General features: G+C 39.9%; 1 protein-coding gene across 2 annotated transcripts; it reads right to left on the bottom strand.

Moving 5' to 3' along the window:
- Positions 1-250: 250 nt before the first annotated feature.
- uba3 (ubiquitin-like modifier activating enzyme 3) lies at positions 251-9,291 on the bottom strand. 2 transcript variants are annotated; one of them, XM_084543465.1, is made up of 18 exons: positions 9,253-9,287; positions 9,105-9,143; positions 8,332-8,443; positions 8,162-8,242; positions 7,972-8,054; positions 7,795-7,875; positions 7,320-7,363; positions 6,904-6,968; positions 6,577-6,732; positions 6,366-6,468; positions 6,092-6,205; positions 5,728-5,781; positions 5,514-5,550; positions 3,900-3,981; positions 3,705-3,805; positions 1,013-1,076; positions 822-876; positions 251-707 (listed from the first exon to the last, which is right to left on the bottom strand). In XM_084543465.1, exons 1-18 carry the CDS (start codon positions 9,270-9,272, stop codon positions 619-621), a joined length of 1,380 nt encoding a protein of 459 aa, XP_084399591.1. In that variant the 5' UTR covers positions 9,273-9,287; the 3' UTR covers positions 251-618. The 2 variants fall into 2 exon arrangements, with proteins under 2 accessions (XP_084399591.1, XP_084399592.1); XM_084543466.1 differs by lacking the exon at positions 9,105-9,143 and having other exon boundaries at positions 252-707; positions 9,253-9,291.
- Between the last annotated feature and the right edge of the window lie 7,290 nt (positions 9,292-16,581).

Genomic DNA, 16,581 nt, shown 5'->3' with positions numbered 1-16,581 from the left:
CAAAAGAGCAAAGTTGCCGGAGTCAAATTCCTAGTATGTGTACATACTTGGCCATTAAAGCTGATTCTGATAAGACTGAAAAGCTGTAAGAATTGCTGTGAAATTTCATCAGTATAGTTCTGAATGTTGAATTATGTTTTCCATTCTCATACAAACAAGTGAAGTAGATCGTATACAATCCTATTTATCCTAAATTACGTCATCTCAACAAATATATAAAGCAAACACAAACTTTGTAAGAAAAACATTTTATTCCAGTTCATACATCATCATCAGTGTCTGTTGACTACCACTTATGTGGCTAAAACATCTTAAAATCTATGTTGAAATAAATAAATATTCAAACCCTCAAAGAGCACAGGATCATCTTGCTTGTCTGTTTCAACAGAACACACTTAATGAAAGTAACGCATTAATGCAGAAATCCTTTACATTTGCAAATAATATATCACCAAAGCATGACAAGGTGTGCACTATGATTTGGCATTTCAGTGCAAAACATCCACTTCACTCAATGAGTACATTAACCAGTTATATTAGTTTTCTAACCATTGACATGGTGACAGAATACACTGTAAACATTTCTAGTTTTTGAATGGGAGTGCTTGTGAGTTTGTCTTATGAGGTAAAGCAGAGTCTGAACAGCATGGTCTGGGGTGTGGTGACATCAGCTACTGCCAGCTCTTGTCCGTCACTCAGCCCCAGTTCTGGAAAAAACACGTTCATAACATAAGTGAGTAAGCATATGACCAGTCTGACCCATTATAAATGTAAGCTGTGCCATTTCCAGAAAGCATAGTCAGAAAAAAAAAGCACCTCACCCTTCAGGGATTTGGACAGATTTGGCCGTGTCCTCTGTTCAATTGAAGCCACTGACTGTATAAAAAAAAAAAAAAAAAAAAAAAAAAAAAAAAGCTCAAGCTCAAGCCAAAATTTCCCCAGTTTCATCAAGACACACTTCACATTACCATGAGACTGAACTTAAAACCATACTAAATTAGAGGTGAATTACCTGTAAATATAAAGTTTTGTTCTTTCCTTCCACCGTCGCTGTTACAGCAGGTGACTTCATTTGTCTAAAAATGTAAATTATAAAAGTTAATGGTTGACAATTTTGCATGTTGAAACAAAAAGTAAATCAAGAATGATTAAAAACTGAACTTAAGCGGCAGTACCAAACATTTCAGACCTGGGAGTTACATGTGCTGAAAAGAGCACGTGTGATTTAACATTTCACACAATTCAGACAGAAGCAAAACACAATATTGATGATATTATAAAGTCAACCCTGATCTGATTTTATGCTGCACACAGAATGAGTCTGCAAACAGCCGGGCACAGTGTCGGTTATCATTACCTCACTGAGAAATGAGCAAAAAGTCTGCAGCTCCCAAAGAGCAACAGCAGTACGGGCTACGCTTTATGAAAAACACACTGCATATGTGACTACTGAACAATAATCACACCAAAACAAGACGCAGGAGCCGTTTCTTCTTTCTTATCACTCTGATAAAAACTTAACAGTCAGACACAGAGAAGCCCCACCAACAGAAAGTCACCCACTATCACAAAATATTATACTCATATTAGTTGAATTGCTCAGCTCTTCTTAACTTCTCATGAATGCATAACATGTATAAATAGATATACACTTACTTATCCCACTCACACCCACACACAAAACTTTACCTTGGACGTATACAACAAGCCTGTCCACACTGTAAATATTCTCCTCGTTGTCCTTATTTATTTATTTTTACTACATACTATATATGTAAGAGCAACATGTAGCTGGAGTTAAATTTCTTATACAGTGGGGAAAATAAGTATTTTAAACACTGCCGATTTTGCAAGTTTCCCCCCTTATAAAGAATGGAGAGGTCTGTAATTTTCATCATAGGTACACTTCAACTGTGAGAGAAAGAATCTAAAATAAAAATCCAGAAAATCACATTGTATGATTTTTAAATAATTAATTTGCATTTTATTGAATGAAATAAGTATTTGATCACCTACCAACCAGCATGGATTCGGGCTCTCACAGACCTGTTAGTTTGTCTTTAAGAAGCCCTCCTATCCTCCACTCGTTACCTGTATTAATCGCACCAGTTTGAACACGTTATCTATATAAAAGACACCTGTCCACACACATAATTGATCACACTCCAACCGCTCCACCATGGCCAAGACCATAGAGCTGTCTAAGGACACCAGAGACAAAATTGTAGACCTGCACATGGCTGGGATAGGCTACAGGACAATAGGCAAGCAGCTTGGTGAGAAGGCAACAACTGTTGGTGCAATTATTAGAAAATGGAAGGGACTCAAGATGACTGTCAGTCTCCCTCGGACTGGGGCTCCATGCAAGATCTCGCCTCGTGGAGTGTCAATGATCATGAGAAAGGTGAGGGATCCGCCCAGAACTACAAAGGAGGACCTGGTCTATGACCTGAAGAGAGCTGGGACCACAGTCTCAATGGTTACCATTAGTAACACACTACGCTGCCATGGATTAAAATCCTGCAGCACATGCAAGGTCCTCCTGCTCAAGCCAGCACATGTCCAGGCCTGTCTGAAGTTTGCCAGTGACCATCTGGATGATCCAGAGGAGGCATGGGACAAGGTCATGTGATCAGATGAAACCAAAAGTTAACTTTTTGATATAAACTCCACTCGCCGTGTTTGGAGGAAAAAGAAGGATGAGTACAATCCCATGAACACCATCCCAGCTGTGAAGCATGGGGGTAGAAACATAATGCTTTGGGGGTAGTTTTCTGCAAAAGGACCAGGACGAGTGCACTGTATTGAGGAGAGGATGGATGGGGCCATATATTGCGAGATTTTGGTCAACAACCTCCTTCCCTCAGTAAGAGCATTGAAGATGGGTCGTGGCTGGGTCTTCCAGCATGACCATGACCTGAAACACACAGCCATGGCAACTAAGGAGTGGCTCCGTAAGAAGCATTTCAAGGTCCTGGAGTGGTCTAGTCAGTCTCTAGACTTAAACCCAATAGAAAATCTTTGGAGGGAGATGAAACTCTGTGTTGCCCAGCTACAGCCTCGAAACCTGAAAGATCTGGAGGAGATCTGTATGGAGGAGTGGGCCAAAATCCCCGCTGCAGTGTACGCAAACCTGGTCAAGAACTATAGGAAACGTTTGATCTCTGTAATTGGATCTGTACTAAATATTAAGTTCTGTTTTTATAGTGTATCAAATACTTATTTCATGCAATATAATGCAAATTAATTATTTAAAAATCATACAATGTGATTTTCTGGATTTTTATTTTAGATTCTGTCTCTCACAGTTGAAGTGTACCTATGATGAAAATTACAGACCTCTCCATTCTTTATAAGGAGGGAAACTTGCAAAATCGGCGGTGTATCAAATACTTATTTGATAGTGGATTGTTTGTTCTTCTGATGATGATTCACCATTCTGCATTCACATCCAAATATCTGTTTATAGAGATTACATTAGCAGTAACTTAATACATACATTTTTCCACAAATGTTTCCACAGAGAGTTCATAACAATGAAAATATATAAATACTGCAGTAATTTCAGTAGGACGCGGGCTCCCTCACAATTGTGTTACCCCATTCCATTCAGAATCACTTATTTATAGAAACTAAAATCTTCAAGACTGCCACTTTTAAGTAGGGCGGCCATTAATAAATCACAATAAGTCAGTCAAACTTACAGAGAGGCACTCTGAGTTAAGTAGTCCAACACTTCCTGGAGTTTGGATGATGGAGAAAAGTGCAGGTCCAGAGGTACTTGGCTGCAGGCTGAACAGTTTTCCTGAAACAAGAACGGACACAAGCAAACCTCATCCAACCGAGCACCTCAGTCACTGCAGCGAACATCAACTTGCAAGAGAAAATCAGGGACAAACCTTCCGTTCTGCTTCAAAGGTGTAGGTGTACAGGCCGTCAACATCATTGAAGACCATGTAGTTATTGAGAGGTATGTAGGCACTGCATGTAAAACAGGTCACGTTAACGATACATTTTAGTGTATCTTAGTGGATATGACTTCCAAGCAATGTTCCCTCTAAGCTGCGCGCTTGCGCAATCGCGCACTGCTCGCACGTTCTCCGCGCACAAGAAAATCAATGCAGCGCATAAAAAAATCCAACATCAACTGTAAATAAATTAAACAAGTAAATTGTTATTTGTTTATGTACCATTTTGCAATGTAACTCAGTGAGTGACAGCTGTCCAGCCAATGATATGATGCGGTTCACTTACGCTGCCAATCATGACAGTACGTGCCCCCCCCATATCCACCGCGGCGCCGGTGTTTTGCAGGTTAGCTGGGTAACAGTGCGGCGGAGTTAAGGCAGTGGCGCATCCACTCACCAAGACAAAGTAAACATTAAATGTAGTTCTTTTAAGATGGAATGGCTGTCGGAGTGTGTGCAAACAGAAGAACCAGCGGTGAAACTGGGTAAGATTTTTCTTTTTTGAGAGAGAAAGGTCTGCTCTGCAAAACTTGGCGTTGCCAACAGTCCCTTGAAAAACAGAATCGTTCCCTTGAAAAACAGAATCGTTCCGTATTTAGAAACAAAAGTACGCGTCCCGTATTGAGCTGAAACAGGACGCACTTTGTCCCGTGTTACCGTGAGAATCAAAAGTAGCGTGTAAAATGTCAATGTAATTAACGAGTAACAAGGCGCTTTATATGAACATTTACGGTAAACTGTGACCAATAAGCTGACAGCGGGAATCCTGCTCATCTCATTGGTCGAGGTACTGTTGCTTGAGAAGAAGATACCGGAAGACAACAAAGCTACAACTTTTCCTCAAACTTTCTGTTTGAACTTTTCTTATTGCACTATTACAAGAGGAATGTTCTGCTTTCTATTGTTTTATATTCATTTATACAGTTAGACTTAGACTTCGTTAATGTCCATAAAACTTACATAAAATGGAAAATTGTCTTTGACAGTGGCATAAAGACATACAAGCAACACACACACATCACAGACAGCACTATGCACAATAAATAGATGAATATAATATATAGGTAAAAAGAAAAACTTTTAAGTTAAGCAGGACAGGTTTCTGCTTAAGAAAGATATTTATTTTAATCTGTTAATATTAATATTTTTTTAATACAGGGTTTATTTTATCTCTGAAAGGTGTACATGTGTCAGTTCTTCCAGAGCAGGACTCTTCCTCACCCAGACAAGAGCAGGACCCTCACACTGACATATAACATACTACACAGCTCATGAACAACAAGATTTTTGTCCTTTTTATGTTAAGTGGGCCAAATCACTTATATTAAAAGTAATGGAAATTACTGCTATAATGGGATTCTTTTGATAAACTATGTAACTTGCTATGATCTCAGGTTTTGGACAGGTGTGATACTGGTGTGTGGCCCCAGTGTGCACGTGTGATGTTGCTCACAGTGGTCCACAGTGTACTCACAGAGTTTTTGTGTATGCCCAGACACATGAAAAATTAGAGGGAACATTGCTTCCAAGCAAATGAAAACTCACCTTGATGCTATTTTGAAAACCTCTGTTGCGCAAGCAGCTGGATCCACAGAAGCAGGGGACAAAACAATTACAATCAGCTACACATATCTGTTTATGCACTACTATTTCAGAAATGATTAACTTTTATAACGGTTTATAAAGACATCAGGTTCATAGTTCTCTACTGAAAACACCCTAACATTTATCTCACATTTATTTAGACTTTGCTCCTTACCTGCAATGACAGCATTTGTAGATGCTACAGCTGGGATTATCCTCTTAACAACACCTGTAACATTTAGAGAGGATACAGAAAATGTGCTTTTGTATTATTTCTAATTAACGAATCAAAATGGAGGCTGTGCAGGAAAAACACAACCACGCAAGTTTGCTGTTGAACATCAACCAAACATTTGCTGCATTGTTCTACCTTTGCTGCAAAGAAGGAAATTAAGTTACAGACACACTCTTAGATAAGGGGTTTCAAAATAGCTCAGACAACAGCTTGCTTTGCTTTATGTGCCTTGGCTTATCTCCAAGATGAGCTGTAATGAAAGTCACAATATTCTAGTGGCAACAGATATGCTTTGTATGCTTACCTTGTGTTAGTCTATATGTGACTCCTGTTATGTTAAACTCTGCTGCCCTCTCCAGAGATCTCTGGTACACCCACTGGATGTGCTCTGGGTCGTCTCCATCCAGGACTACACCATCTATACATGTTCAAAGTACCCACATAGAAAAACAATAATATTAAATAAGAATAAAATGTACTTTTTTTGTACTGTAAGTCATGCGCTGGCCTCAAGTCATACTTCATGATCATCCTGAGCAAAGACAATATGGCAAATAGTAAATGTGAATTTCTTTTACCTCCAAACGGTTTCTCTTTGGGCCACAGCAGCATTCGTGCATATTCAATGCAATGTTCTGGCAAACGAGGCATTGAGGCTATTGTACACATGGGGAAGTTGATCTACAAAGACAGGTGGATTTTAGCTGGCACCCAATGACCAGGATCTGCCTTTGTAAGATGATTAAGTTTTAGCTGCACATTATTTTACACAAAAATATGCAACCTCACCTGAGGAGGATACAGCTCAAGGGTGCAATCAATGCAGGCTGTCATGCCAGGAAGAATGACTCTAGCATTGCCTTTGAAGCCTTCAGTCCCTCCATCAATTAGAGGAATAATAGACCCTGGATCCAAGACACCATCTTCATATAGCAGCAATGATAGCTGCACAGAAAGACAGAAAGATTCCATTTAAGACATGTTTCTTAGCTATTATCTTTCAGCTTTATGGTTATAACTGTATGAATTAGACAAAAAACTTAGCAGAAAAAAAATGTGGCTACAGTGCTGAGAAAATGACTGTGTTAAAAGATTTCAATGAGGAGAATAACTTACCAACATGCCATTCATCCACCTCCTGGCAACTACAGAGTCAAGCCCACAGACTATTATATGGAATTCTAGACAAAGACACAATTAAAATTGAAAATCAGGTTTTAATATATTCATCTTCCTGATGATAAAATATTGAAACATTGCAAGCAGTCAGAGCAAACAAATTTAACCCCACTGCGTTCAGATGACATGTATGACTCTTACTCCTCTGTCCATCACTGCATAAAGCCCATCTAAACGCCCATTAAATTTGATAATCAGTTCCCACTGGAGATCCACTTTCCACTGCAATGATTTTGTAAGCAGGGGAAGTCATGCTGGCTTCCAGTCTCAATAAACTACGCATTGTGCATCAAACTAAACTGTTAAGTGAGTGAATCCTACCAGGCGTGAGGAGGGCTGGGTTAGTTACTTACGTCTGTAGAATGATTCATCTAAGTCTTGAATTTTCTTAAAATGTCTGCACAAAACATTAAGGAAAAGTCTTGTCGGGATGTGTATTTGCTTTTTCAGCCACAGAATTAAGTATGGTGCATAGGGCCTGTTCACACTTGGTATTAACATGCATCTTGGGTGATCTGATAATAAGTGGACAAATATAAGTACGTCAGTTCACACCTGACAAAATTTGATATGACAGAAACAATTATTTATTAACAGTATCCTAAAATAAAAACATCCTGACGGCTGTGATGAAGAAAATAAGCACACAATACACCTTATATCTTCGATGTGCCCACACCTGCATCAGATTACCCAAGACACACATTAATCTGAGGTGTGTGAGGGGCCTATGTGTACACCCTTAAACTGGGATTTCTGATATGTGGATTATAGTTTATGCATATAGGTAACCATAATCTTCCAGTGTCGGTAAAATCAAAAGGATACGGGACTACACAGCATCCAGGTATGCGGCTGTTGATAAAATCAGCAGCAACATTCGCCTTGGGCCGACCTACATCTTTTGGCCTGTTGAAAACGACACGCATATTGGAAGAACAGATTGGCTTATTTCACATAATACAGGTCAGACATTTACAGAGAATATTACATACGTCTACTGACCTGAAGAGGAACTGCCGATTCAGGTTAGATACATCAATGGTGTCCATGTCAACAACATGAATGTGGCGAAAGCCTGATAAAGCCTGACTCACAAGTAAAGTAAAAAAAAAAAAATGAATAAAAATGTTGGACATGAATAAAAAAAATACAAATGATTCCGTCTAAATGATCATAACAACAGTGATTATACCAAGTCTTTCAGCAGCTCACATCCCAGACCTCCAGCACCAATGACCAGGATTTTGCAGGTGTCTAACATAAACTGCAAGGACTGTGTTGAGAGATGATAAAGATGTCATGAGCCAGAGAAATGAGCAAGACGACACAAAGTGGCATCACACCTCTGGCTGACATTGTTACCTCTGTGCTTGGTTCAAAGTCAGGATGTGTGAATGGACCCGATCTTTCCAGAAACTTTTTGACATGGTTCCACCGGCCCTCCCACTCACAGGAGCCTCCATCCACCACCATCCTGAAGAAAAAAAACGTACTTTTAGGATGTGTCATCTACAGCGTGTATTAAATGGTAAATTGCATGCATGACGGTGGTATGGTTTGATATTGCACAATCGTCTCTTGTCAGCTGAGATCATGCAAAAATGAAATCAGAGAAAGCCTAAACTAAGTGGCGTGATTGTTTTTCACACAGGTAGGCTACTCCTTAAGAGTTCACAGCAGAACATGCAGTAACTTTTGAGGAAGTTTAACGAAACTACATAGGCGATGTATAATGTATGCTTTATGCCAGCTCGAGTTCTCCTTTTTTTTTTTTCCACCAGCTTTATTAAAATTGAGTAAAACTAAACTTTCTGACGCCCTAAATTTCGAGTTATCACCTCTCCTGACTGGACAGCTCCGGGTAGCTATGCTAGGCGAATAGCTAACATGTCAACAGTGAGAGGTTACAGAAGACCTCTGACTCAGCACAGTGGTAATTAATAAAACGAAATATTCACTGTATAGACTTTTTAGCTACTTGTGCTCAGCTAGCCAGGACGTTTTCCTGTAAACTGGCAAAGCATATGCTTTGGTTGCAACTAGCATTAACCTAGCTTTGTTCTCTAGCTAACGTAACCCTTCCTCCTGTCAAGTAACCTCAAACCTTCCGCCAGTTCTACCAACTGATCACTAACTTCTCAGTCAGCTCCACTACTCTGCTTCTTTTCTTCTCCCTAAAAAGAGAGAATAAAAGAAGGTTGGTTCATGCTGTGCTTTCGTAGGTTAATGAGATTTGAAAGCATCTTTCCGGGTTTCTTGCTTGTTCCTTCGGCAGCTACTTACGGCTCGTCCGTCTCCGCCATGTTTGGGTAACTTCAAATGTCCATGTTCGCAGTAGTAAATGCAAATTCTCTTGGATGTTAGTATCAATAATGTATTTCCAAGACCAACTTTAGATGCTGTTTAACAGTTGAATAGAAAAACGATTGTGTTGTGCAATAGAGGTTGTAGAGGATAGACGGTGTATTAGCCAGTGGCTCTATTATTTAAGATGAATATCCATATTACCACAGTCATGAAGGCAGCATTGTAAACTTTTCATTGCAAAACTGCAATTACACCAAAGATCCAACAGATGGTGGTATTTGTTTACACCTCGTGTCTGTAAGGCTCTGAAGCTGTTGAGTGCTGACAACAGCCCTATCTATCGCTGCTCTTTCACCTCATAAAAGCACGAGGTTTCTGCATTTCTACTGAAATTGTAGAATTTAAAACTTCTTTGCTTACTCGCTTGGCGTTGGTCTGCCATATAATGATGCACATGAGCAGTAAAGGGAGCTGATACCTCATGCATTGTCTGTCTGATAATTTGTTATTCAGTCTTTTATAAATTGAGAAAAGTAATCTTTGTTGATTATTGTTTGGTATTAGTATGTTCACCACATTGAACATGGACCAGAGAAAAGAGTCTCCTGAAAAGATCAGAAAAAAAAAAAACTACAGCAGGGCTCATTGCCAAGCATAGTCGAGGAAAAAACACAAACCATCTCCAGTGATCTGATGTTTCTGTCACCAGGATGTTTAAACCTATGAGGCCATAGCCAAAATCCCAGGATGTGAAACACACACAAGACAAAAAAAAAAAAAAGAAAAAAGAAAAAAAGGAAAAAGAAAATGGGGTTTTCTGAAATGCATATTGAGAAGTCACAATGTTTCTGGAAAAAGGTCTTTTGGGCAGATGAGGCTGCCTAGAATCGGTTCAGCCCAGTTTCAGAGAGCTGTGTCTCAGCTGCAGGTCATTTGTGTTTGTTGTATTGTATTGTTGTATTATTTATAATAATGTGTTTCCATCCATCTGTGCCACTGAGTATGGAACACAGAATAGTGGCAGTTATTTATTATGTTCAACTTATTTCAATATTATTTTTTTTTAAATAGAATAACTTGGGCCTCTTCTGAATATCTACCTGCATACATACATGCATTTCACAAAAGCCAGCTGTCAAGAAATGTATTTAACACAGTTGTCCAAATATTGTCACACTGCATATTGAGATCTGCCTTTCGTAATCAGTGTAGGGCACTATAGTTTAATAATAGCATAATAGCAAAGAGATTTAAACAGTGGACTATACTAGTAATTACTTGATAATTGCTCTGCTCAGACTGCTTCAGCGCTATAACTTTAGCAATTATCTAAAACCCAGTTAACAGTCTGTGTGAGTCAGGGACAGAGTAATGGCCCGTTGGTGTTGAATAAACCTGAGGAATTAATCAGATTGTCCTCACTGACCTGAAGAAGCTAACTGGATCATAAATTCAGACCTACAATACAGAAAGAGACGTCCACCTTCTGTTATTGCATATTATTATTTCTGTTACAGCATCAAAATCAAACTATGTAGAAACTATTAAATGTGTTGTTTTCATTGTCATACGAGGCACTGAGCATGAATAAGACATGAAATTGAGATCCTGTTATTATGTTTAATGACTTTACCAGGGAGGATGTCTCCCTCAAGTATCTGATTTACAGTGTCCACATTGTGTTAATGAATCCCTGTGTTTAATTTCTCATTACAGAATGATTAATAAACCTTGGATGGGCTCCTGTGCATTTTAAGAGTGTCTGTGGACACATGAACATCATTAATCCGTTTGTCCACAGCCCCTCTAATATTTAAACAAATGTGGAGTAGGTATCTTCTGCAGAGGTCACCAAAAATCTTTTAATGTATGCACTGATAAGTGACAGGTTCATGAGCTCAAATTATTTGACACTAAGATACTGTGTGTGTCTGTCCAGCAGGACATAAAGGTTATTTTTTTCACTTTCTGTGATTTGAATGTTTTTTTTCCCCCTCTGATTTTAATGAGATGTTCCGAATGACAGCCTCTGAAACTGATAACTAAAAATAACTGCTGTGGCCATGTCCTTCATAGCTGACTGCCCACCGTCTCAGCCCTCCTCTCTCTCTATCCGTGCTGTCTGTCTTGTCCCCTTTCATTTAACCTCAGCTATGCTTTCATGTTAGACAGCAGAGTGATGTGATAGAATTTCATTAGAAAAATGTGATCGAGAAGACACTTGAAAATGGTATTACCATGGGAGTATTGCTCATGGGCCCCTTTGTAGCAACGACCGTATCCAACTCTTCAGATTTAAGTTCTGTTGGTTTTTTCTCTGATATTATTTTGAGGGTTTTTAAAGCTGCTGAAACATACACTGTTTGGAAAGTAGGGCAGCAGAAGACTAGAAGTCAAAATCTTACCGTGCTGACACATTTTTATAGATTCCATTGAAATGCCATCTGTCATTTCCCTACCTTAAGCTGGGATGTTCTGAATGTCACTACCGTGCCTTTGAGGTGACCCAGCGCTCTGCCATCCATCACAGCCGACTGCAGTTAACGTGCCTGTGAAGACTGAAGTCCACACTTATACGGACTATTACTGGATCATAGCAGGGCATGGTAGGATGAAGAACCACAGAGGAGCTGCTTGTGGTCCAGCTCAAACAGAAAGAGGGAATCTTGTTTTCTCCTTCATGTGCATTGACATGGAAATCATGGCTCCACGACCTCATATATCTCAATATTCATTTCCCATTTGATGGCTTTCTGGCAGGACGTCCAAAGTGGTGTTGATTGTGCTAATGATAATGTGTCACAGCGATATGGCCTGTGTTCAGCACAGAGCATGGCTGCCAGCCAGTCAGAAGACACAGAGAAGCTACAGGCTGATGTTGTGTTGTGCTGTAGTAAGTGATTGATGACTCTCTCTGTTGCAGTGCTTTGATTACGACTCCCGTGATTTATTGCCACCTCTCACCAATGTAATTAGACTTTATATATACACTCCACAAAACAGTGTTGTCTTCCCATATGATGCTAGCATGTGTAGGTGTGTGAATGTGTGAGCACACATAAGTTATGTTCATCCGTTTATGACATCAAAGTGTGCTGAACTACACCCAAATGCTTCCTCTGAATAAATTTCCAGGAAAACACACTTCCCTTTTTCTGTATTAAAGTAAGAAATGCAACCTGGAAATGTGCTGCATGTGATGTCGTTAAGAAATGATTTAATATGTGATGGATGTGTTTACCTTTGACTGAAATTGCCTGGAGTGTATTCACTTTACTGTCGCCAAGAAGCTCTTTAATTAGATATTATTTTCCGTGAAAATGCATCCATGCTGCTTTGGTGGTTGGTTTGATGGATTTCGGTTTGTGTGGATTTCTTCAGTTTGTCAGAAAAAGAGGAAAGACACACAGCATGAAAGCTACAGATTCAATCTAAAATTCATTTTACCTGATGGGCAAAGAAAACTGTCTGTGTCTGGAATTTCTGCCACTTTCAACCATTAAAACAAGAGGAAATGTGTATTTCATGTGTTCTTTATTTCCACATTGCCACATCTACATAGATTATTTTTGAAAATGTGTCATGGCAACTGTAACTAGGCTGTTCCTAGGCTACCAATGTTGTTGTCACCATTGTCTGAAAGTAAAGTTGCCAGACCGGGGTGGCTGCAACATCACCAAGGTGTTCAACAACACAATCCATCTTCTTTGAGTAGGAAGATGGAGGGGTGTGGAATCATTGCTGGTTTGCACTTTGTTCTTCCTGTTGCTGGTGGGCAGAGCCCACGGACGATGTGTGCTTAGCACTTCCTGCCCACAGGGTGGGGTACTTGTAGTGACCTTGCAGCATGTAATTTTATTTCTCTGCTGTTTGATCCCTGAGAGTTATTCCTGTGATGGAGGAAAAGCTGAAGATTTGAAGCAGTAGATGTGGTGACTTTAAAGTGAATGAGACCGCTGCACTAAATGGCATGAGGCCAACACACTGACTAGTTTGTCCCATCAAGGTTCAAGTCCCTATCCTAGAGTTAGAATTCACATTAATGTATATTCATTATTTACTGAGTGTTTCATTTAACTTTAAAGGAATAGCTAAGGAATACCTTTCACCACATAAACCACTCTTACGCCTGAGCTGTAAATAGAAAGCATCAGTCAGCTGATAATTAGCTCTCCACAAAAACTGTAAGCTGGCAGGAACAGAAAGTGAACTACAAACAATGTGTTAATTAGTGAGCTGGGGTTCTGGTGAGATTATGTTTTTATCAAAACCATATCTCAATCTCAAATCTTTGTGCTAAGACAAGCTAATAGCTCCATGCAGGTATAATCTATCCCCTTTCATTTCCACAAGTACACCTCTCGAAGATGTGTGATGCAAATCAGGCCAAACTCATGTGTATAACCAACTTTGCTGGGTCTCCCCACACCCAACTTAGCAACTGTTATTGTTGTCATTACACAGTGCAATCAAATAGCACAAGTCATGGCACATCAATTTCATTTGCCATGTCACTCTACAGGTTTCAGGACCCGGAGGATAAAGAAAGGCTTGCTTTGGGAAACCTTAACCCGTAGCAACTGAAGAACTACGTGATTTGATTACATGCTGACCCCTGTTTTGATCTGATTGTCATACTTTATGTATCTCTGCCTGTCATGTGTAGGTCATGTCTTATACAGTAGAAGTCCTCTCTTAAGGGCCCCAACCTGACACAACTCTGTGCACTTAGCCCTATTGCATGTCTCGTGCATGAAGCTTCATTTTGAACTGGGCTCTGCTGTCATACTTAACTTCTAGAGTATAACAGCAGAGCCCAGTTCAAAATGAATAGAAGCTATCTCTCTGAAGCAGAAAAAGAAAGAGGAGAAAAGAAAAGAAAACAGTGATGAGTGAAACAGACAATGACGACTGATAATAATACAAAACAGCTGACAGAAAGCTGCTATTCTAGCTTTAACTATGGGGGAAACATTCATATAACCCCCACAAGCATCACATTATTTCGTTTGTTTTTTCTTTGACAATTAACAGTGTCTTCTGTCGTCTATGACCAAATCTAGAGTGTGCACCAGAAGGAATCAGCTCAGCTATAAGGCTGAAAGAACTGGAATTGTTTGCCTAACTCATACTGTAACTGTTTTTCTGCGTGTTATTACTATTCCCACTAGTTTTGACATTAGGACTTGGTTATGTAAATAGCTCAGACCATACAGCCGAAAAAGCAGCATCTTCCTATGGACACATGAGTCCATTGTCCACCGATCAGCCACAAAACTACTGACAGAAGTAACATTGACCATCTTGTGACAATCCAATGTTCTGCTGGGAAACATTTGGACCTGGCATTCATGTGGATGTTACTTAGACATGTAGCACCCACCTAGACCAGACCAGGCAAGGCACCCCCACCCCATAGCAATGACACTACTTGATGGCAGCAGCCATCCCCAGCAGGATGCAGCCTGACACAAGCACACACACAAAAATTCCCTAGATCCCAAACTATCTGTGGGATGATCCACAGAGGCCCCTCCCCTCAACCCATAGGACCCAAAGGCCTCCACTAACAACATCCTTTGGCCAGAGATCCCAGGACACCCTCAGAAGGCTCATGTCCATTCTCTGATGAGCCACAACTGTTTTGGAGGCACAAGGTAGACCTTAACAAAATTGCGTAGGTGGTCATAATGTTATGCCTGATCTGTGTATATGGACAGTGGTATATGAGAGTAGTGTTAATAGCAATATACATATTCTGACTATCAGATCTTTGGGAGAGGCTTGCTTTCTGTGCCTTTCAGGACAGCAGACAAATTACTTAGAGGACAGCCTTAAAACAGTTAAAGGAAATTTCCCTGTGCTATTTCAACAGCATTTATTCCTGCTTGCTCTTCCTTTTTCCTGTCCTCCTCAGCATGCTTCCTGCTCAGCCATGTCTACCGTTCCTCCATCACTAATGTCCCGTCATTGTAACATAGTGGACACAACATCCAGTCTTTCAGCAGTTATGCAATGGTTTCCGCACTGCGTTGTGAAATGACGTGGCAAACAACAGATACTTCAAGGCTCTGATTTTCCATCCAAGAAGGATGTAGAAAGTGACAGAGGGAACATATCAAACAGGAATCTCCTACTTTTCTCTTTTCTGCTTTTAAGATTCATTGTCAAGTGTGCTTTATCCATCAGTAGAGGTGCACCTTTCCAGCAGGACTTTGTCAGTCTAAATCCCCCTGTGATCACATTAAGAGTCACCCTGATTTCACCATAGGACCTTAATATGTGTCAGTTGCGTGGAATGTGCTTTTCCTTTTCCATCAGTGTCCTCCCATTGATCCAGTAAAAGATGGAGCACTGAGTCACTGCTGATCTCATTTGGGCAACAAATGAACACTGCTTCAGAAATTTCCTCTGACCTTTTTATTTCTGAAAGGTTTTGTTTGACGTAATCAAATTAAGTAAATCGAAAAAGATTTGATCAAAGATACAAAACTCAAAGCCACGTTGGTGAGAGCATGCAACATAAACAATCCTGAGGTCTTACGAAGAGGCCACCATGTTTTTGTGCCTGTTCCTGTCCTAAAGGTTAACCCCTAAGTGTTCCTTAGCCCTTCATTTTATGTTCTCCGTTTTCCTCTGCAGAGCACAGGCCAGGGTGGAGCTTTAGGAAGTGGGGTATATCCTTCCTCTCCACTGAGAACATGACTGAGGAGAGAGGCTGGAGGCTTGGAGGGCTGGGACTCTGCTCCAAAGATAAGACTGCAAATACCACCGGCAACATACAGCTTATCTATGTCATTGCGCTTTTTTCAAGAAATACTGATGTGAAACAGTCACAGGAAATCTTGAACTCTTTCACCATCTCCTGTAAATTAATACAGCAGCCCACTATAAAACCTGTGAGATTTGCATCGTAAATGTGACACGTCCAAAAGAAAGCATGCTCTTCTATCGTAACACCCTCACTGCAGCAATATGTTTTAAAACAGCAAGTGACTTCCTATATTGAGCCTACGGAGATGGCTGACTGTTTTTATCACACATTAATATGTATTTGAGATCTGCATATTTAAACGCAACCTGCATTATAAAGAGACATGAATACACTTGTGCATGTATCACCGCATTTCATAAGGACAATATGACTGTGTGCTTGTTAAACATAATTACCATGTCAGGAGCATACAGCATGTCCCAAGTAAATAAGAAATTGTATTATTTCAAAATGGCTTAGCTGTGTGTTATGTCTGCCTCCATGGCTTATAATAATGAAGTGAAAATAACTAACATTTGTTTTATTATTTA

This window comes from Chelon labrosus (assembly GCF_963514085.1).
Source record: "Chelon labrosus genome assembly, chromosome: 4".
NCBI classification, from domain to species: domain Eukaryota; kingdom Metazoa; phylum Chordata; class Actinopteri; order Mugiliformes; family Mugilidae; genus Chelon; species Chelon labrosus.
Note: the sequence above shows the minus strand (reverse complement) of the source record. Positions and strands in the feature narration are given on the sequence as shown.

What these genes read in the sequence shown, in the direction of transcription:
- uba3 (XM_084543465.1), bottom strand. Translation starts at nt 9,272, where the DNA reads ATGGCGGAGACGGACGAGCC. An exon ending in CACATATAGACTAACACAAG is followed by an intron (nt 5,782 to 6,091) that starts GTAAGCATACAA and finishes TAAATGTTACAG; the next exon opens with GTGTTGTTAAGAGGATAATC. An exon ending in GTTTTCAAAATAGCATCAAG is followed by an intron (nt 3,982 to 5,513) that starts GTGAGTTTTCAT and finishes TTTTACATGCAG; the next exon opens with TGCCTACATACCTCTCAATA.